The sequence below is a fragment of the Dipteris shenzhenensis genome, chromosome 8 (genome assembly GCF_047967505.1).
Source record: "Dipteris shenzhenensis isolate YYH24624 ecotype China chromosome 8, Dip_SZ_1.0, whole genome shotgun sequence".
Classification (NCBI taxonomy): domain Eukaryota; kingdom Viridiplantae; phylum Streptophyta; class Polypodiopsida; order Gleicheniales; family Dipteridaceae; genus Dipteris; species Dipteris shenzhenensis.
This window is the reverse complement of record NC_141603.1, coordinates 20,737,716-20,759,268: the sequence shown is the minus strand read 5'-3', so window position 1 is coordinate 20,759,268 and position 21,553 is coordinate 20,737,716. Positions and strand designations below refer to the sequence as shown.

The 21,553-nt window shown below is 41.8% G+C and overlaps 2 protein-coding genes across 2 annotated transcripts; both read right to left on the bottom strand.

Moving 5' to 3' along the window:
• Positions 1–3,437: 3,437 nt before the first annotated feature.
• On the bottom strand, positions 3,438–5,090 carry LOC147899251 (MFS-type transporter clz9-like). Its single transcript, XM_087377670.1, has 2 exons — positions 4,143–5,090; positions 3,438–3,458 (listed from the first exon to the last, which is right to left on the bottom strand). Exons 1-2 carry the CDS (start codon positions 5,088–5,090, stop codon positions 3,438–3,440), a joined length of 969 nt encoding a protein of 322 aa, XP_087233796.1.
• A 12,714-nt stretch (positions 5,091–17,804) lies between these two features.
• Positions 17,805–19,458, bottom strand: LOC147899250 (MFS-type transporter clz9-like). Its single transcript, XM_087377669.1, has 2 exons — positions 18,511–19,458; positions 17,805–17,825 (listed from the first exon to the last, which is right to left on the bottom strand). Exons 1-2 carry the CDS (start codon positions 19,456–19,458, stop codon positions 17,805–17,807), a joined length of 969 nt encoding a protein of 322 aa, XP_087233795.1.
• Between the last annotated feature and the right edge of the window lie 2,095 nt (positions 19,459–21,553).

Sequence of the window (21,553 nt, the reverse complement as noted above, 5' to 3'; positions counted from 1 at the left end):
GACCTTGGAGGACCCTTTGGAAAAGTCACTTTGGTTTTGTGAAGTGGTTTTGAGATCTTGTTAAGTGTTTTCAAAGAAAAAGTCGTTTTTTAAGCTTTTCCCTATTCCATTCGATGACAGAGACTCCGTATTGACTTGTAGAGGCAACTATTGCTTGCTTTTGTGGGGATTAAAGGTCACTGTGCCTTTACCCCGGTTATGTATAATACTCAAACACATATATAAATGAATGAAAAAGAAGATTAGGGTGGTTCTGCACCCACCAAAACTTGTGTGGCTCTCTGTTTCTCTCTATCCCTCTTCCGTTCTTGCTTCCATTGAGAGCACTCTCAACTGGTATCAGAGCCCGGGTGATCTAGATGAGCGTGCATGAATGCTTGAAGCTCAGCAGCTCTGTGGGAGGAAAGAGAAGCTCTATAAGAAACTTTGTGAGTGACTTTACTTGCATCCGAGTGTGCAGAGACCTTGGAGGAACCTTTGGAAAAGTCACTTTGGTTTTGCGAAGTGGTTTTGAGAGCCTATTAAGTGTTTTCAAAGAAAAAGTCGTTTTTTGAGCTTTTCCCTACTCCATTCGATGACAGAGACTTCGTATTGACTTGTAGAGGCAACTATTGCTTGCTTTTGGTATCCACTTCACTTTAGGAGCTTGGAAACACCTTCATTCTTAAATCTGGGATCATTTCATTGGATTTCTGACTCACTGTGTCAGTTTTTGTGTTTTTATGCCCGAGTGTTGGAACTCAAGTTTGGAGCAATCATTTGCAGATCTATTAATTCCAGTGAACTCAAGAGGTCCTAAAACTTCTATGTTGCTCATCATTTGCACTCCGGTGGAGTTTACAAATAGCTATGTTTTCAAAAACGTTTTTCAGTCCGTGTGTTGGACCCAGTGATTGAGACCACGGTTTCCAAAACCGTCTGTCTCATTGCGTTACTGACGCCAAAAACCCCTACCTGTCAATTCTTCTTACGCAATTTGGTGGAGGATTTTCAGAGTTCTAGATCTCTGTGTATTCGATTTCGTCTCTCTGTTATGCATTTTTCATTCTAAGGTTTTGAAACCTTAGATTTATGCCACATGGCAGTGGATAAGTGTTGACTCCCATTTCTCACTCATTGGTTGGGATTTTGGAGTTTCGGCAGAACAGAGATATTTGCATATTTTCTTGGTGAGTCGGATTATGCAATGGTGCCCATGTTTTGAGGCATCTCAGGTTCTATTTTCAGTAGTAGTCATTACTGTGGGACTATGATTTCTTGAGCATACCTTATGCAGATCACTTTGGTTGCAGTTTGAGCAGTGTGCGCTCATTCGTGGTGTGCATTAGGTTGCAGTGGATGATTTATAGGCCATTTGGATGCATTGCGATCGTTATTGGATGCGCTGATAGGCCCAAATTGCCTTGTGGGATGCTATTTTTATGGACGCTTTGCACATGGATGCTATTTTATGCTGAGGGACAACTTTGACACATTGCAGGTGATGCATTGATAGTGCTATGCTCTCTTGGATGAGATATTATTGATGCATATGCCAGTGGACGGTGTTTATGCTTGAGTCATTTGGCACTTATTGGCATTTTGGATTGCCATTGCAGTTGGCATTTTCTTTTGGGCCATATTTGCTCATATGGATGCATAGTATATGCACATGAATCAGATGCATCTTTTGATGCTTTGAGCTTTGAGTTTTGGTGATATTTCACTCTATTGTGGCATACACATTTGGGTGCAACTAGTATTTGGTGTGATTCTCTCTTATAGGCACTAGCATTTGGGATTTTGCTTTATTTGCATCATGGCATCCTCTTCCATGTCTGAAAAGGAGTTTTTCAGCATTAAAAAGTTTGGTGGGACAAGCTTTTCTTTGTGGAAAGAACAAATAAGGGATGTGCTTATTCAAAAGAAGCAGATTAAACCCTTGGCAAGCATTGAAGCTAAGCCTGCAAATATGTCTGACGATGATTGGAATCCATTAGGATTAAATCTGACCTACAAGCCCTGCTCAACCATTTGACCAACAGAAACCAAGTTCTTGGTGATATTTGAGACATGAAATACATCAGACAGGTATTTCTTTTTTCCATCCTGCATAAACAAAGGAATTTTACCAATCAGCACAATAGGATCTGCAGTATCATCACCAGTCTCCACAAATCCTAGTCTTTCCATTTTCCTTGCATCCTACATCCATTTTGCATGACCTATCATGTGGTTTGATGCACCTGAGTCAACATACCACACATCATTTCTTTCTTTTGCATTTGTCATAGAATTGGTCAAGTGTTGCACCATAAACAGATGCTCATTTCTGTCATCACCTTGTCTACTAGAGGATGCATAATTTCCTTGCTGTAATTTTTCAATCATCGTGTCATTCTACTTTTTATAGCAGTCTTTAACCATATAACCCATTTTACCACAGTAGTAGCATTCAACATTGTTGTTTGCATTTTGGCCTCTCTGCTATCCACCACGACCTCTTTGGCTCCCCCTGCCTCTAAAGTTACCACGTCCTCCTCCATAGGACTGGTTTTTTTGAATTTGCTGCATATTTTGATTTCTACCACGACCTCCAAATCGGCTTGCTCTACCTCTGCCAGCATTTGAGTAGAAGACAGCTTCTTTTGAACTTCCTCCTGAAGAAGATGCACCACCATTTCTCTGCTCTTTAGAAATTAGAAGAGCAATCAACTCCTCAAAATCAAAAAAATTCTCACGGACGGCAATGGATGTCTGGAATTGTGCATAATCCTTTCCTAGACCATTCAAGGTCACAGAAACTAAATCATCATCTTCCACTAGCGACCCAATAGAATGAAGTGCATCTGCAATCTTCTTCACCTTCATGTGGCAGTCATTGATGCTCATATTTTCTCTCTGTACATTATGCAACTCCTGCTTGAGCTACATTTTCTTGGCTTGCGTATTTGTGCTATACATTTTTGTCAAAGTATCCCATGCCTCCTTCGGCATGCTTGCACTTAAATATGCACAATCATAGAATCTCAAATACTGATAGACAGCCAATACATTACTTTTCTGGCTCTCTCATGCCAGCCTTTAAATCCCTGCAACTCCTGTTGATTGGGAACATTAGGAATAACTAGTTCTTGTTCAACTCTAGTAATGAACTCCTAATAGCCTTTTCCTTTAAAAAATCCGTCATTCTAAACTTCCATGCTTGGAAGTTGTTCTTGTCAACCTTTTAAGTGACAATCTATGAAAGAGCATCAGACGCCATTACAGAATACTGCAAAATATTCTGTCACTACAAAAAAAAACACAACTTCTGCCTCACAAGGGTAAATCTGCAAAACTGACGAGAGTGGTATTTGACCATACAGTCACTTCTTAGTGACGATTATGCATCAGCAGGCAATAAGAATGATTCTGTCACTCCCAATATCTCTACGCATAGGCATACGATGTAATTTCTACGATAACTTTTCATGGACCTGCAAAATAGTGATCGCACAGCAAAAACAGGGCACTTTCCTGAGTGCCTGCGAAAAACTTCCACCACCAAAACATAGCATATACTGCCCTCTCCCCACACTGTGAAGGGCATCCCAATCTCAGACAGTGCACTCTTGCACTTTTCAGCTATGCTACCTGTAGAGATTTGCCCCCAAACTCGAAAAAAAAGGAAAGCAACACTGATCCTCTTACTAGGACACCGCAAACTTGGTTTGCTTTCTTGAGCTCCTTACCACGAACCAAGCTCTGATACCATGTGAAGAGAGTGAGAGAGAAGGAAGGAGTCTCACTTGCAGCTTTCTTACATACACAATGGGGGAATATGCACAAAGGTGGAGGCTAAAAATAGTTTTCCTCTTCTTAGTTGTGAAAGCCAAAAGAACTCTAAGTACAAAAGAAAAGGTGAACCCTATATGTGGGTCTCAAACCAAACTCATCTAATTAAGGTGGCATACTAACTAAGCCACTAACTAGAGTACATAAAGATAGCTGTTATCCAGCTATTATTCATGGGCGGTGTACCAACCGCATTTGCAGCTAACAAGTCGGTGACATAAATGCACACCGGTCACCCTGGCATATCACGAGTGGGAGCTCGATATCTCAACAAGCAATGCTTGTTGGTCCTCATGTGTCGGTTGTTCAAGTTGACTAATATCAACCTCTGCAAGTTTTGAAGTTGGCTCCAACTGCATAGTAGACTCTATAACAGTAACCTCAATGTTTTTACATGGCAAATGATCAAAACAAAGAGCTTCTCTATTGAATGGCCAGATTCCAATGGCACAGAATCTTGCCTTTATGTTTGACTCTGTGAGAGTGGTAGCTAGAGCTTGGGCTGATATGCCAACAAGATATGTCTTTGAAACTTGGGGACAAAAATTGTTCATGAGCCAAATAGACCTCTCTTTGTTGAAGTTGTTCTTGAAAGACTTGAAGATCGACACATCAAGGGGCTGGAGTTTGTGAGAAGTGTGTGCTAGCAATGTTACTATATCAACACCCCATTCAGCTTCCCTAGCCACAACATCCAATCCAGTGTGGCTCCCATGCCCATCAATTATGAGTAGGTGCTTGTTGGTTGGTGTGACTCCATTTGGAAGGGAGTTCTTGAAATCCTCAAGCCATGCATCAAACAATTGTCCAGTCATCCAAGCCTTATTTTGCATTGACATGATAGCTCCATCCTCACATTGGCTTAGATAATTTCGCATTGCTTTCTTGCCTATGAATATGTAATACCTCGAAAGGGCAAACCCAGCTGCATTCACACAACAAAGAATGGTACACCACTCCCTTGAATCAGGCCTTAGCCCATATACTTGCCTTGACCCTTTTCGAGCAAGTACTTTTATTCCTCTATCTTTAAAGCCTTGCACCCCAGTCTCATCTGCATTCCATATGTTATGAGGTGTGTATTGGTGGAGATTGTACATTGTCTCCAAGTTGTCATGAAATGAAGCAACTATTTCAAGACAGAGACTCACTGCTCTTGAGTGATTAAGTGGCTCTGCAACTCGAAATGCTAGCTCTGGATGTCTTTTGCAGAAACCATCCCACCAACTTTTGCCAAGAACACCATTTGTGAATGGGTGTGCTGAGTCTGGCATATAGTGGCTACTTTCAAGCTCAAATCATAAACTATAATGCCTCGACCTGACTCTTGCATTCCAAAGCACCACTCTACTAATGCCTTCTCTTCTTCTTCTTTGGATAGTACAGTTGTTGGTCCCTTTCATTCTTTGGTTGTTCTACCTTCCAACCATGCAGCCAAGGCAGACCAACTCATGCCCCACCGTTGGGTCGAATTGACAATCCATTCCATTTTGAGCAGGCTTGCATTGACAATCCATTTTCATATGCCTCCATTGCAGCATGCATGTCCTCTTTAGTCCAATCTCTCTCTACTCTTTTCTTAGTACAACTGGGTCTTATCGGTGGGGTTGCATATGCAACTACCGGAGGATGAACCACCACTATTGGGCTAGCCAAGGCTAGGCATTCATGGAGGGTCTGGTAACACTCTTGGTCTTCTAAATAGGCAGTTCGATGTTCGGCTCCTTCCATTAATAGAATATTGAGTGCTTCTAGTTTTCATGGTGCTCATGATACCAATGCAATTACTATCTTGTGTTGAAAGACACGAATGAGTAGATCGTGTTGTGTGTTGACAAACACACAAAACAATGTGTGATGGTGTTGTGATGAGAGAGAGAAATATGCATTCAAAAACGCTGAATCCAATGTGTGGAGTTGTCTTGTCCAAAAACAAGACGGAAAGACAATCAACACTAATTGAGCAGCTTTGATGCTAACTGAACAAAAGAAAGGAAACAAGAGACATGAAAGAAATAAGAAACAACTGAGCATATAAGCTGATGCTAACTGAGCACATGATGTGAGCATATAAGCTGATACTACCTAAGCTTAATGATGAGCACTAATTGGGAATATAATCAATGCTAATTATGCACACAAATTTATGTTATAACTGAGCACCATAGCTAACTATACTGACTGAAAATAAGCCACCCAAGAGCTGAAAATCATCCTTTACACTGTAGGATTGCTAGTCGTTAGCAAATTTTTGCTGCTTCTAAGGCATTAGCAGACATTTTAGTCGTTAGGAATTTTTTGATGTTTCTAAGGCATTAGCAAACATTTTCGCAGATCTTGGCTGGAGAACAATGTGATAAATTTTAGAAGCATTAAAAAGAAACTAAAAGGCAACGTGACTAACCATCTGCATCTATCAAAGTAGGTAATCGTAGTCTCTAAAGGAGAACTTGTGCTTCTTTTGGGTTGAGGCTATACATGACGCTGCTTGACGAGAATCAAACATGGTTCGATTTGCAAAGGCCTTCTTTGATTGATGGTTGTGTTTGGCAGTGCAGAGCAACATAGATTTTATGTGAATCCCTCCACATCGACAAACTCTATGGCCCCTAGCATCAAGCAACATGTCACAACACATAATTTCGCTCACCAACTGGGTATCTCTCAATCAAACACCTTTTGCACTCACAAGGTGGATCAGATGATTGCATCTTGGGCATCACTTTTCTATTGGTTTCTGTTGTTCTTATACATGTTTGAGAATTGAAAGAGTTGGCTGCTTCCAGCCAGATTGGTTGTAGCATAGTGAGGTGGATTGGCGAATATACATTTCAAAGGTTTGGGAATTTGGTGGCCCTGGTACTCAAGAAAATGGGTGCCTTTTGGCAGGCGCCCCTTTACTCTAGGGATGGCCTCTTACACATCACCAGCTGCCCCGCCCATGCGAGAAAGCATGGGCAATGTGTGCTTACACACCAAGCAGCCAGACGAAGGAAAACTAACAACCTCTATGGTATGCAATTGGCAAGCGAACTGGTTGTGCTGGGCGGGGGGGAGTGGGTGCCCATGCTCATGGGTAGCCCCCTTTTTGCAAGACAAATGGCACCTCTCCAAGTGTTTACCATGCAAGCTAATGCCCCTTGTTGTCCCTAGGCAGGCACGATGTGTAACTAGCCTCAGATGAGTCAGTGATGAAGATATGTGATAATTCAATTTAGTGGAATGCAAGGAAGATAGAGATGTAGCACAATTCAATATGTAAAACAACGATTAATTTCGATGGTTTGCTAATACAACAGCTCATAGCTATGAAATTAGAACCCCTTTTTTCTGCTTTCTCTTACTTGCCTCAACTGAGACTCAAGACTCTATGAGCCAGCAGCTCGAACTCAAGATAGGAAAATGTAAGCTTACAAGCAAGCAAGAAACATGAAGTAGACATGAGTAGACTACAACATCTACAATAGGTAACATGATAGACCTAGAAGAAGCCCAATGGCACCGACACACAATAGCATGCAATAGAACAAGGCAGAGTGATGCAACAATAGCAACAACCATAACTACACAACACCAACACCAACACAAGCTTCAACAACAATCGGCAACCCACAAGCATTGACCCAATGAGGCACACAACATTGGCAATGAACCAGTCAAGACACAGAAGCAACAAGGCACTCAGACAAGCAACCTCAACAACCAATCGGCAAACAACACCTATTTTTAATGACACTGACTCCCACGACTTGAAATCCCACAATAAATATTTGTTGTGGTGCAAGATAGCAAAGATACAAGGAGATGATGAGCTTGTTCATGGAGTTCTATTCTCGAACACCTACACAAGATACCGATCCATGTGATAAAGATGAACCAAAAACACAAACTGGACACTCTGATGTGCAATATGCAACTCTTTCTCCATTTCTTCTCTATTTTGCGCTAAGTTTCTGTTTGGTCAACACATGGCAAATAGAGTAAGACAATGGTTAGCTCAATTTTACCCACTATAAGGTTTTATTTGATTCATGTCATTTCTTTGCCATGTGGTAGCCCTATCTCAATGGCCACATCATCAACCCATTACCTACGAAGTCGACAAACACGTGTCACCTATATCATCAATGACATGTAGCACATAGTGCCATATTAGCACAACTATCCCTCGCTAAGCATGAATTTGTTAACAACATGTGAATGCACATTGCCACATCATCCATAGTGCCACCTCATCATTCTTAGATAATGTATGACTTAAATTCCACATGAACATAACTTTTAATCCATAACGAATTTTATGGTGATGTAAAACGAAAAAATGATCGAATAATAAAGCTCTACGTGGTAAGCATAACACATTGGCATTTTGGATTTTTTTGTATGTTTCACCTCTTAGTCTCTACAAAGGCATTGTAATCCACAATTTGAGGCCATATGATGCACTCAAGGTGAAGAGCCAAAGTAGCTACAAGGACAAAGTTTCCTAAACACATAGGGAGAGAAAGGAAGAGTGAAGATGAAATGTGTATCCTCACATCCAACCACCTTGCTCCCAACCTTATTGGCACCAAGGGAGGGTGTTGAGAATTGTAGTGCCATGGAGCACTAGAATGATAGTGAGTGAGATAAGAGTGGTGTGAAGAAGAGAGATCAAAAGTCTAGAGAGTTGAGAAAGATTTAGAAGATAAGGATGAGTTGTGGAGAGATAAGGATGAAGTGAGATAAGGAAGACAGATGGCATGATGATATGTAAAGGTGATCTTGAAGCTATTTGTAAATGAAGCCTCCCCATTATGTAGCTAAGAATTTTTGGTTGACACAAAAAAATTGGGATACATTGGATTGAGTGTTGCCTATGTTCTCTCTCTCTCCCTAGAAGGGACAAATACAGGACGATTGCAAGACAAAGTATTGTGAAACATGTGCCACATATGGTAATGATGAGTCTAACTATTGGTACACAAAGAAGAGTACTCTAAGGCAAGAATGATAAGGACAAGAACCAAAAGTCCTTCACAAATTCAGTGTTATTTTTGCAATGGATTGTGGCAAGAGCATTTGATTGCAAAGAAACAATTAGTTTGTTCCAACTCAGGTGTCACATGGGACACTAAATTTGGCAGTGCATTTTGTCCAATGAGCCGTTGCGACATGCAAAATCAAGGTTTTGAAGGTTCATTATTCTATAAAGGAAAATCAAATCGCCTAAGATCTTTTCTACTCTTCACTCATTGTTGCATTCTTTGGCAACCGTTTTGTTCTCCTCCTTGCTATCACTCTCATCTCCACCTCCACTATGGGACAAGAGCATGCATGCTAGACCCGAGAGCTCAAAGCTTGGTATGACAAGATTGTTGAGCTTTGGAAGTATGAGAGAAGGAGATTCTAAAAAGGCTCATTGGTCTACATGTAACTCTGATCAGCTTCTGGCAGACCATGGACTTCTACTTCATCAGTACAATGGAGCCATGGGATTGCATAAGACTTCTCAAAGGACTATTATCTCCCAATGGCAACTCATGGTACATTAATAGGAGAGGGTGGGGAAGAAGATATTGACATGGCATAAATGGGCTCAAGGAGGATCATAGTGCTCAGATACCATGTTGGAGAAGTGAAAGGAAAGCATGGAGCTGAACACAAAACAAGAGAATGCTTATAGAATGAAGAAGGGTGAGGTCCATATGTAGACACCTCTACATGAGCCACCAAGCTCCACAATCATCTCTTCAATCAGCTCCTAGAATCTCTGAATCAGCCTATGTGGCATCTACCACCACCTAGCAATGCTTATGGGCACCTAACTGTGCCTCTAGCACACACACACATAGAACCCAAGGTGTGCCTGGGGCATACACCTTGAGATATCCCAACAATATAATATCCATCTCCACCTATTTTATATTACTTCTCTCATGGACTTTAGGCCATATCTCACTAAATGCAGGCATGGGACCGCCGCGTAGGTGGAGGGGTGGCACATGGAGGAACTATGCCACCTTACATTTTATAATATTACTACCATGGATTATGTACATCACACCTTATGGGTCCTCTTACATGGAAGGGTGGCACATGGTCATGCCCTGCCACCTCAACCCTGGGCCCTATGCACAACATATTTTATTATACTATTGCCACACATACAAACACACACACATATTAATGCCTTTTTCCTTAGATAAATTTATCCATAACAGTTCCCCCCCCCAAGCAGGGAATGCACAGCATTTCCATGCCTGGGTCCATCACGCACAAAGAAGGGCTTGAGGTAATGCTTGTTGATCACCTTCTTGCCATATGGCTTATGCAGCTCCCAATCTTGTATAGACCCATTGCTACGTTCCTTGATGACTTTGTATGGACCGGTCCACAATGGAAGGAACTTCTTATCCATTTGGTGGTCCAATCTATTATCAAAGCATAGCACAACATCCCCCTCAGCAAAGTGTCTTTCCCATCCCTTGCAAATCTTAGCATCCAAGCGGGCCTTTTGTCGATTCTTTTGAATCTTTGTTTGATGTAGGGCAAGGCGTTGGGTTTCATCTAGCTTCTGAAGTTGCACCAACCAGGCCTCTACATGTTCATCTTCTGTCATCCTCTGTTCTTGTGCCAATATCAAAGTCGGAATCTCTATCTCTAGTGGTAAAACGGCCTCAAGACTATACACCAACTCAAAAGGAGTGTGACCTATAGATGTTCTATGAGTGATTTTGTAAACCCATACGGCTTCTGTGACTTTCTAATCCCATTGGCTCTTGTTCCCTGTAGCCATTTTTCCCATGGTTTTACAAAGGAGGCCATTGGTCTGCTCCATTTGACCCATGGATGCTAGATAATAGATGCTAGAAGTACGATGATCAATACCCATGCAATCCATGAGTAGCTCCACTGCTTCATTTAAGAATGGACTTCCATTGTCAGATACTATTTCCATGGGTGTCCCAAACCTTGTGCAGATACATTCAAATATGAAATTTGAAACTGCCTTACCATTTGCTGCGGGGAGGGCAATAGCTTCAGCGCACTTAGTGACATACTGAGTGGCTACCAAAAGATACTTCTTTTTGTAGGCAGTCATGGGTAGGTGCCTGACAAAATCTATTCCCCACTTCTGAAATGGATGGATGGACATCACTGGGTGATGTTGCCCAGGATGCAAATCCTTCCTACCAAAGAATTGGCATGGTTCAAAAGTTTTGCAATGCATAGTGACATCCTTGAACAAGGTCAGCCAATAGTACCCAGCATGTAAAATCTTCTTAGCTGTATAGTCACTGGCATATTGGCCTCCACAAAATCCATCATGATAATGCTTCAATACCTTAGATACTTCATTTACATCAATGGCCCATCTTAATACCCCATCCATGCCTTAACGGTACAACACCCCATCAAAGAGGGTATAGCACCTACTATCTCTGTGGATCTTCTTTCTCTCATAGCTAGTACTTTCTGGAGGAAAGGAGAAAGAAGTCAGAAACCTGTAGATACCGCCATACCATGGATCCCCAACTTCTATGGCCGTGACAAGAGTTACATCAAGGCACTCCTCTAAATCAATCAAAGCATTCTTCAAGTTGGAATAACCCACTTTTACAATTTGAAAGAAAAATCATATTCTTGTAAAATGGCCAACGATTTGGCCAACCGGCCCATGGAATTTGGTGATTGAAGAACCTGCTTTGCAAGACCAGTGCTAGTGAGTATAATGGACTTTCTAGCCACATAATGCTTAAATTTCTAAATGCATAACATCAAAGACAAGGCATGCTTGTTAGCCTCTGAGTAGCATTGTTTGGTGTCAAGCAATTGTCGAGAAGCAAATCGAACGGGATACATGAACTAATCCTCCCCTTGCTGGAGAAGAATACCTGCCAGAGTGTGCTCACCAAACCCAAGATTGATATAGAAAGTCTTTGACCAATCAAGATTGCATAGAACGGGTTCTGAAGCTAGAGCATTCTTGATTTGTGCAAACCCATGATCACAATCCTCATTCCAACAGAAATCAACCCCATCTTTCAATAGCATAGTCATGGGTCGTGTCAAAGCAGCATATTGATCAATGAAGCGACGATAGTATCCTACTAGATTGACAAATGAGCGTACCTGTTGTTGGCAGGGAGAGCTTGAGGATAGCTTCTACCTTCTCGGGGTTAGTAGGCTTGACGCTCTCAGATGAGACAATATGTCCCAGTAACCTCCCTTGAGTGGCTCCAAGAGTGCATTTATCAAGGTTGAGGCTGCCATTCGCATCATTGTCCCTTTGGAAGGCCAATCTAACCTTCATGATGTGCTCCTTACATGACGAGAATATACAAAAATCATCTAAAAACACCTCCAAGAAATCCCCCAAATAAGGAGTAAACACCATCTGCATAAATCTTTGAAAGGTACCAGGAGCATTGGTGAGGCCAAATGGTATTACTTTGAATGCAAATGTCCCCCAGGGTGTGGTTTTAAGCACATCTTCTTTGGCAATTCTGATTTGATAAAACCCGGAGTAACCATCACAGAAAGTATACATCTCATGACCACTTACCTTCTCAAGAATGAGGTCTTGAAAGGGAAGAGGATGATGGTCCCTCTTGGTGGCTTCATTGAGTTTCTTATAGTCGATGCAGATCCGCCACTTGTTTTTCTTTGGGGTGACTACCACTAGTGAAACCCATTCAGTATTGTGAATCGGGACAATAAACCCAGCTTCTACAAGTTTTTGGAACTCTAAGTGCAAAGCATCGGTCTGTAGGGGCCCTAATCTTTGATACTTCTAAGCCACAGGCTTCGCATCAGAGGCTTCAGCTCTATCTTGTGCTCTATGGTAGTCACATGGTGAAGGTGGCTATAGCTAGTTGCGAAGAGGTCATAGAAATCTTTGAACATTTCTAGGAACTCGTCTTTCTCACTTGGAGTGAGGTCTAGGGAAAGCATAGATTCAAGCTGCTGAGGACTAGTTACCTTTTCTGCAGGTGGCGGGGTCAGAGACACCCCCATCATGTAAACTTCCTCCTTTGAGAAGTCCCCCCCCATCTGATTCTTCCATTGTTTTAGACACCGAGAATGAGAGAGTATCATTGTCTTGCTCCTCTTCTTCTTTTGGTTCCATGGCACCTAGTTGCACCGAGATCTTCTCCTTAAAAGCACCAAAATACATGTGTCCTATCTTCTAATAGTTGACTGCATCACTCTTTCTCAACCATGGTCTCTTAAGTATGGCTGGGTAACTCCTGCCTGTATCTTCGATGTCCACTACATAGAAATTGACGGTGGTGGTCAACCCATTGACAGTGATGGGCAAATCCTCAATGACTCCTAGGGTGGCGAGTCGTCAACCATCTGCTACCTTGATTCGAGTGGAGTAGCACCTTGTGCATTTCAAATTCAATTTCTTCATGATTCAGGGCACCATGATATTACATGCAGCTCCCCCATCAACACATACACTTTTGACATGACAATTATCTATGATGACATCTACTGTATGTGGGTGCCGATCAATTTCTTCAAAGATAGAAGAGACCTCTTGTACCTTTCCCTTTTTCTTGCTCCTCCTTGTTGAGAGCCCTTACTGCAACTCACGTCTCACCTTAGGGCTTAATGCTATTAGTTGAGGAAGTGTGATGCTCAAAGACCGATGAGCAAGGTCCTGAATGACCGAATACTCCTTTTTCCCTAAGCCGATTGGAAAATCCGAGGGCGACCACTTACTCTTGCGATGTTGAGATATGGTGCCATGAGCACATGTAGAGCAAAGGTATGAGTAAAGAGAAAGCTGCCACATGGCATGGAGGAGATATCCCACATGTGAGCAAGCATATGGATGTAAGTACCCTCACCTATAAAAGGGAGGTTTATTTGAAGTAATATCAATCAAGCACTTTGCACTATCTCAAGATTCTCTTTATGAGTCCAAGCTAATCTATCTTGGAACCTAATTGACTTAAGATACATGTCATGAGCACTCTCTTCATCATGTTTCCACATAGGTTCCATCCACCTTAGAGTGCTCCATAGATCTTGAGGCACACATGTTTTGTCATGGTATCAAAGCATAGGTTTAGCTCTCTTAGTTTAGCTCATTAGTAGTTCACTAGGATTGCTCTCATTCCTAGATTAGTCCTCCCAGTACATCACCAATTCTTCACCTTGAATCAACCATGGTGTATCATTCCACCCATCGTCTCCTTGAACAATGCACTGGACAATCAGCCGTTGAAGGTCGACATGAAGATCAAGAAAGAGATCTCGCCAATTAGAAGGTCACTGTGCCTTTACCCCAGTTATGTACAATACTCAAACACATATATAAATGAATGAAAAAGAAGATTAGGGTGGTTCTGCACCCACCAAAACTTGTGTGGCTCTCTGTCTCTCTCTCTCCCTCTTCCGTTCTTGCTTCCGTTGAGAGCACTCTCAACTGATATCAGAACTCGGGTGATCTAGCTGAGCATGCATGAATGCTTGAAGCTCAGCAGCTCTGTGGGAGGAAGGAGAAGCTCTATGGGAACCTTTGTGGGTGACTTTACTTCCATCCGAGCGTGTAGAGACCTTGGAGGACCCTTTGGAAAAGTCACTTTGGTTTTGTGAAGTGGTTTTGAGATCTTGTTAAGTGTTTTCAAAGAAAAAGTCGTTTTTTAAGCTTTTCCCTATTCCATTCGATGACAGAGACTCCGTATTGACTTGTAGAGGCAACTATTGCTTGCTTTTGTGGGGATTAAAGGTCACTGTGCCTTTACCCCGGTTATGTATAATACTCAAACACATATATAAATGAATGAAAAAGAAGATTAGGGTGGTTCTGCACCCACCAAAACTTGTGTGGCTCTCTGTTTCTCTCTATCCCTCTTCCGTTCTTGCTTCCATTGAGAGCACTCTCAACTGGTATCAGAGCCCGGGTGATCTAGATGAGCGTGCATGAATGCTTGAAGCTCAGCAGCTCTGTGGGAGGAAAGAGAAGCTCTATAAGAAACTTTGTGAGTGACTTTACTTGCATCCGAGTGTGCAGAGACCTTGGAGGAACCTTTGGAAAAGTCACTTTGGTTTTGCGAAGTGGTTTTGAGAGCCTATTAAGTGTTTTCAAAGAAAAAGTCGTTTTTTGAGCTTTTCCCTACTCCATTCGATGACAGAGACTTCGTATTGACTTGTAGAGGCAACTATTGCTTGCTTTTGGTATCCACTTCACTTTAGGAGCTTGGAAACACCTTCATTCTTAAATCTGGGATCATTTCATTGGATTTCTGACTCACTGTGTCAGTTTTTGTGTTTTTATGCCCGAGTGTTGGAACTCAAGTTTGGAGCAATCATTTGCAGATCTATTAATTCCAGTGAACTCAAGAGGTCCTAAAACTTCTATGTTGCTCATCATTTGCACTCCGGTGGAGTTTACAAATAGCTATGTTTTCAAAAACGTTTTTCAGTCCGTGTGTTGGACCCAGTGATTGAGACCACGGTTTCCAAAACCGTCTGTCTCATTGCGTTACTGACGCCAAAAACCCCTACCTGTCAATTCTTCTTACGCAATTTGGTGGAGGATTTTCAGAGTTCTAGATCTCTGTGTATTCGATTTCGTCTCTCTGTTATGCATTTTTCATTCTAAGGTTTTGAAACCTTAGATTTATGCCACATGGCAGTGGATAAGTGTTGACTCCCATTTCTCACTCATTGGTTGGGATTTTGGAGTTTCGGCAGAACAGAGATATTTGCATATTTTCTTGGTGAGTCGGATTATGCAATGGTGCCCATGTTTTGAGGCATCTCAGGTTCTATTTTCAGTAGTAGTCATTACTGTGGGACTATGATTTCTTGAGCATACCTTATGCAGATCACTTTGGTTGCAGTTTGAGCAGTGTGCGCTCATTCGTGGTGTGCATTAGGTTGCAGTGGATGATTTATAGGCCATTTGGATGCATTGCGATCGTTATTGGATGCGCTGATAGGCCCAAATTGCCTTGTGGGATGCTATTTTTATGGACGCTTTGCACATGGATGCTATTTTATGCTGAGGGACAACTTTGACACATTGCAGGTGATGCATTGATAGTGCTATGCTCTCTTGGATGAGATATTATTGATGCATATGCCAGTGGACGGTGTTTATGCTTGAGTCATTTGGCACTTATTGGCATTTTGGATTGCCATTGCAGTTGGCATTTTCTTTTGGGCCATATTTGCTCATATGGATGCATAGTATATGCACATGAATCAGATGCATCTTTTGATGCTTTGAGCTTTGAGTTTTGGTGATATTTCACTCTATTGTGGCATACACATTTGGGTGCAACTAGTATTTGGTGTGATTCTCTCTTATAGGCACTAGCATTTGGGATTTTGCTTTATTTGCATCATGGCATCCTCTTCCATGTCTGAAAAGGAGTTTTTCAGCATTAAAAAGTTTGGTGGGACAAGCTTTTCTTTGTGGAAAGAACAAATAAGGGATGTGCTTATTCAAAAGAAGCAGATTAAACCCTTGGCAAGCATTGAAGCTAAGCCTGCAAATATGTCTGACGATGATTGGAATCCATTAGGATTAAATCTGACCTACAAGCCCTGCTCAACCATTTGACCAACAGAAACCAAGTTCTTGGTGATATTTGAGACATGAAATACATCAGACAGGTATTTCTTTTTTCCATCCTGCATAAACAAAGGAATTTTACCAATCAGCACAATAGGATCTGCAGTATCATCACCAGTCTCCACAAATCCTAGTCTTTCCATTTTCCTTGCATCCTACATCCATTTTGCATGACCTATCATGTGGTTTGATGCACCTGAGTCAACATACCACACATCATTTCTTTCTTTTGCATTTGTCATAGAATTGGTCAAGTGTTGCACCATAAACAGATGCTCATTTCTGTCATCACCTTGTCTACTAGAGGATGCATAATTTCCTTGCTGTAATTTTTCAATCATCGTGTCATTCTACTTTTTATAGCAGTCTTTAACCATATAACCCATTTTACCACAGTAGTAGCATTCAACATTGTTGTTTGCATTTTGGCCTCTCTGCTATCCACCACGACCTCTTTGGCTCCCCCTGCCTCTAAAGTTACCACGTCCTCCTCCATAGGACTGGTTTTTTTGAATTTGCTGCATATTTTGATTTCTACCACGACCTCCAAATCGGCTTGCTCTACCTCTGCCAGCATTTGAGTAGAAGACAGCTTCTTTTGAACTTCCTCCTGAAGAAGATGCACCACCATTTCTCTGCTCTTTAGAAATTAGAAGAGCAATCAACTCCTCAAAATCAAAAAAATTCTCACGGACGGCAATGGATGTCTGGAATTGTGCATAATCCTTTCCTAGACCATTCAAGGTCACAGAAACTAAATCATCATCTTCCACTAGCGACCCAATAGAATGAAGTGCATCTGCAATCTTCTTCACCTTCATGTGGCAGTCATTGATGCTCATATTTTCTCTCTGTACATTATGCAACTCCTGCTTGAGCTACATTTTCTTGGCTTGCGTATTTGTGCTATACATTTTTGTCAAAGTATCCCATGCCTCCTTCGGCATGCTTGCACTTAAATATGCACAATCATAGAATCTCAAATACTGATAGACAGCCAATACATTACTTTTCTGGCTCTCTCATGCCAGCCTTTAAATCCCTGCAACTCCTGTTGATTGGGAACATTAGGAATAACTAGTTCTTGTTCAACTCTAGTAATGAACTCCTAATAGCCTTTTCCTTTAAAAAATCCGTCATTCTAAACTTCCATGCTTGGAAGTTGTTCTTGTCAACCTTTTAAGTGACAATCTATGAAAGAGCATCAGACGCCATTACAGAATACTGCAAAATATTCTGTCACTACAAAAAAAAACACAACTTCTGCCTCACAAGGGTAAATCTGCAAAACTGACGAGAGTGGTATTTGACCATACAGTCACTTCTTAGTGACGATTATGCATCAGCAGGCAATAAGAATGATTCTGTCACTCCCAATATCTCTACGCATAGGCATACGATGTAATTTCTACGATAACTTTTCATGGACCTGCAAAATAGTGATCGCACAGCAAAAACAGGGCACTTTCCTGAGTGCCTGCGAAAAACTTCCACCACCAAAACATAGCATATACTGCCCTCTCCCCACACTGTGAAGGGCATCCCAATCTCAGACAGTGCACTCTTGCACTTTTCAGCTATGCTACCTGTAGAGATTTGCCCCCAAACTCGAAAAAAAAGGAAAGCAACACTGATCCTCTTACTAGGACACCGCAAACTTGGTTTGCTTTCTTGAGCTCCTTACCACGAACCAAGGCTCTGATACCATGTGAAGAGAGTGAGAGAGAAGGAAGGAGTCTCACTTGCAGCTTTCTTACATACACAATGGGGGAATATGCACAAAGGTGGAGGCTAAAAATAGTTTTCCTCTTCTTAGTTGTGAAAGCCAAAAGAACTCTAAGTACAAAAGAAAAGGTGAACCCTATATGTGGGTCTCAAACCAAACTCATCTAATTAAGGTGGCATACTAACTAAGCCACTAACTAGAGTACATAAAGATAGCTGTTATCCAGCTATTATTCATGGGCGGTGTACCAACCGCATTTGCAGCTAACAAGTCGGTGACATAAATGCACACCGGTCACCCTGGCATATCACGAGTGGGAGCTCGATATCTCAACAAGCAATGCTTGTTGGTCCTCATGTGTCGGTTGTTCAAGTTGACTAATATCAACCTCTGCAAGTTTTGAAGTTGGCTCCAACTGCATAGTAGACTCTATAACAGTAACCTCAATGTTTTTACATGGCAAATGATCAAAACAAAGAGCTTCTCTATTGAATGGCCAGATTCCAATGGCACAGAATCTTGCCTTTATGTTTGACTCTGTGAGAGTGGTAGCTAGAGCTTGGGCTGATATGCCAACAAGATATGTCTTTGAAACTTGGGGACAAAAATTGTTCATGAGCCAAATAGACCTCTCTTTGTTGAAGTTGTTCTTGAAAGACTTGAAGATCGACACATCAAGGGGCTGGAGTTTGTGAGAAGTGTGTGCTAGCAATGTTACTATATCAACACCCCATTCAGCTTCCCTAGCCACAACATCCAATCCAGTGTGGCTCCCATGCCCATCAATTATGAGTAGGTGCTTGTTGGTTGGTGTGACTCCATTTGGAAGGGAGTTCTTGAAATCCTCAAGCCATGCATCAAACAATTGTCCAGTCATCCAAGCCTTATTTTGCATTGACATGATAGCTCCATCCTCACATTGGCTTAGATAATTTCGCATTGCTTTCTTGCCTATGAATATGTAATACCTCGAAAGGGCAAACCCAGCTGCATTCACACAACAAAGAATGGTACACCACTCCCTTGAATCAGGCCTTAGCCCATATACTTGCCTTGACCCTTTTCGAGCAAGTACTTTTATTCCTCTATCTTTAAAGCCTTGCACCCCAGTCTCATCTGCATTCCATATGTTATGAGGTGTGTATTGGTGGAGATTGTACATTGTCTCCAAGTTGTCATGAAATGAAGCAACTATTTCAAGACAGAGACTCACTGCTCTTGAGTGATTAAGTGGCTCTGCAACTCGAAATGCTAGCTCTGGATGTCTTTTGCAGAAACCATCCCACCAACTTTTGCCAAGAACACCATTTGTGAATGGGTGTGCTGAGTCTGGCATATAGTGGCTACTTTCAAGCTCAAATCATAAACTATAATGCCTCGACCTGACTCTTGCATTCCAAAGCACCACTCTACTAATGCCTTCTCTTCTTCTTCTTTGGATAGTACAGTTGTTGGTCCCTTTCATTCTTTGGTTGTTCTACCTTCCAACCATGCAGCCAAGGCAGACCAACTCATGCCCCACCGTTGGGTCGAATTGACAATCCATTCCATTTTGAGCAGGCTTGCATTGACAATCCATTTTCATATGCCTCCATTGCAGCATGCATGTCCTCTTTAGTCCAATCTCTCTCTACTCTTTTCTTAGTACAACTGGGTCTTATCGGTGGGGTTGCATATGCAACTACCGGAGGATGAACCACCACTATTGGGCTAGCCAAGGCTAGGCATTCATGGAGGGTCTGGTAACACTCTTGGTCTTCTAAATAGGCAGTTCGATGTTCGGCTCCTTCCATTAATAGAATATTGAGTGCTTCTAGTTTTCATGGTGCTCATGATACCAATGCAATTACTATCTTGTGTTGAAAGACACGAATGAGTAGATCGTGTTGTGTGTTGACAAACACACAAAACAATGTGTGATGGTGTTGTGATGAGAGAGAGAAATATGCATTCAAAAACGCTGAATCCAATGTGTGGAGTTGTCTTGTCCAAAAACAAGACGGAAAGACAATCAACACTAATTGAGCAGCTTTGATGCTAACTGAACAAAAGAAAGGAAACAAGAGACATGAAAGAAATAAGAAACAACTGAGCATATAAGCTGATGCTAACTGAGCACATGATGTGAGCATATAAGCTGATACTACCTAAGCTTAATGATGAGCACTAATTGGGAATATAATCAATGCTAATTATGCACACAAATTTATGTTATAACTGAGCACCATAGCTAACTATACTGACTGAAAATAAGCCACCCAAGAGCTGAAAATCATCCTTTACACTGTAGGATTGCTAGTCGTTAGCAAATTTTTGCTGCTTCTAAGGCATTAGCAGACATTTTAGTCGTTAGGAATTTTTTGATGTTTCTAAGGCATTAGCAAACATTTTCGCAGATCTTGGCTGGAGAACAATGTGATAAATTTTAGAAGCATTAAAAAGAAACTAAAAGGCAACGTGACTAACCATCTGCATCTATCAAAGTAGGTAATCGTAGTCTCTAAAGGAGAACTTGTGCTTCTTTTGGGTTGAGGCTATACATGACGCTGCTTGACGAGAATCAAACATGGTTCGATTTGCAAAGGCCTTCTTTGATTGATGGTTGTGTTTGGCAGTGCAGAGCAACATAGATTTTATGTGAATCCCTCCACATCGACAAACTCTATGGCCCCTAGCATCAAGCAACATGTCACAACACATAATTTCGCTCACCAACTGGGTATCTCTCAATCAAACACCTTTTGCACTCACAAGGTGGATCAGATGATTGCATCTTGGGCATCACTTTTCTATTGGTTTCTGTTGTTCTTATACATGTTTGAGAATTGAAAGAGTTGGCTGCTTCCAGCCAGATTGGTTGTAGCATAGTGAGGTGGATTGGCGAATATACATTTCAAAGGTTTGGGAATTTGGTGGCCCTGGTACTCAAGAAAATGGGTGCCTTTTGGCAGGCGCCCCTTTACTCTAGGGATGGCCTCTTACACATCACCAGCTGCCCCGCCCATGCGAGAAAGCATGGGCAATGTGTGCTTACACACCAAGCAGCCAGACGAAGGAAAACTAACAACCTCTATGGTATGCAATTGGCAAGCGAACTGGTTGTGCTGGGCGGGGGGGAGTGGGTGCCCATGCTCATGGGTAGCCCCCTTTTTGCAAGACAAATGGCACCTCTCCAAGTGTTTACCATGCAAGCTAATGCCCCTTGTTGTCCCTAGGCAGGCACGATGTGTAACTAGCCTCAGATGAGTCAGTGATGAAGATATGTGATAATTCAATTTAGTGGAATGCGAGGAAGATAGAGATGTAGCACAATTCAATATGTAAAACAATGATTAATTTCGATGGTTTGCTAATACAACAGCTCATAGCTATGAAATTAGAACCCCTTTTTTCTGCTTTCTCTTACTTGCCTCAACTGAGACTCAAGACTC

Coding starts and splice junctions, on each gene's coding strand:
- LOC147899251 (XM_087377670.1), bottom strand. CDS start 5,090: ATGCCAGACTCAGCACACCCATTCACAAATGGTGTTCTTGGCAAAAGT. Junction 3,459..4,142: donor CAACTTCAAAACTTGCAGAG/GTTGATATTAGT, acceptor ACTATTTTGCAG/GTCCATGAAAAGTTATCGTA.
- LOC147899250 (XM_087377669.1), bottom strand. CDS start 19,458: ATGCCAGACTCAGCACACCCATTCACAAATGGTGTTCTTGGCAAAAGT. Junction 17,826..18,510: donor CAACTTCAAAACTTGCAGAG/GTTGATATTAGT, acceptor ACTATTTTGCAG/GTCCATGAAAAGTTATCGTA.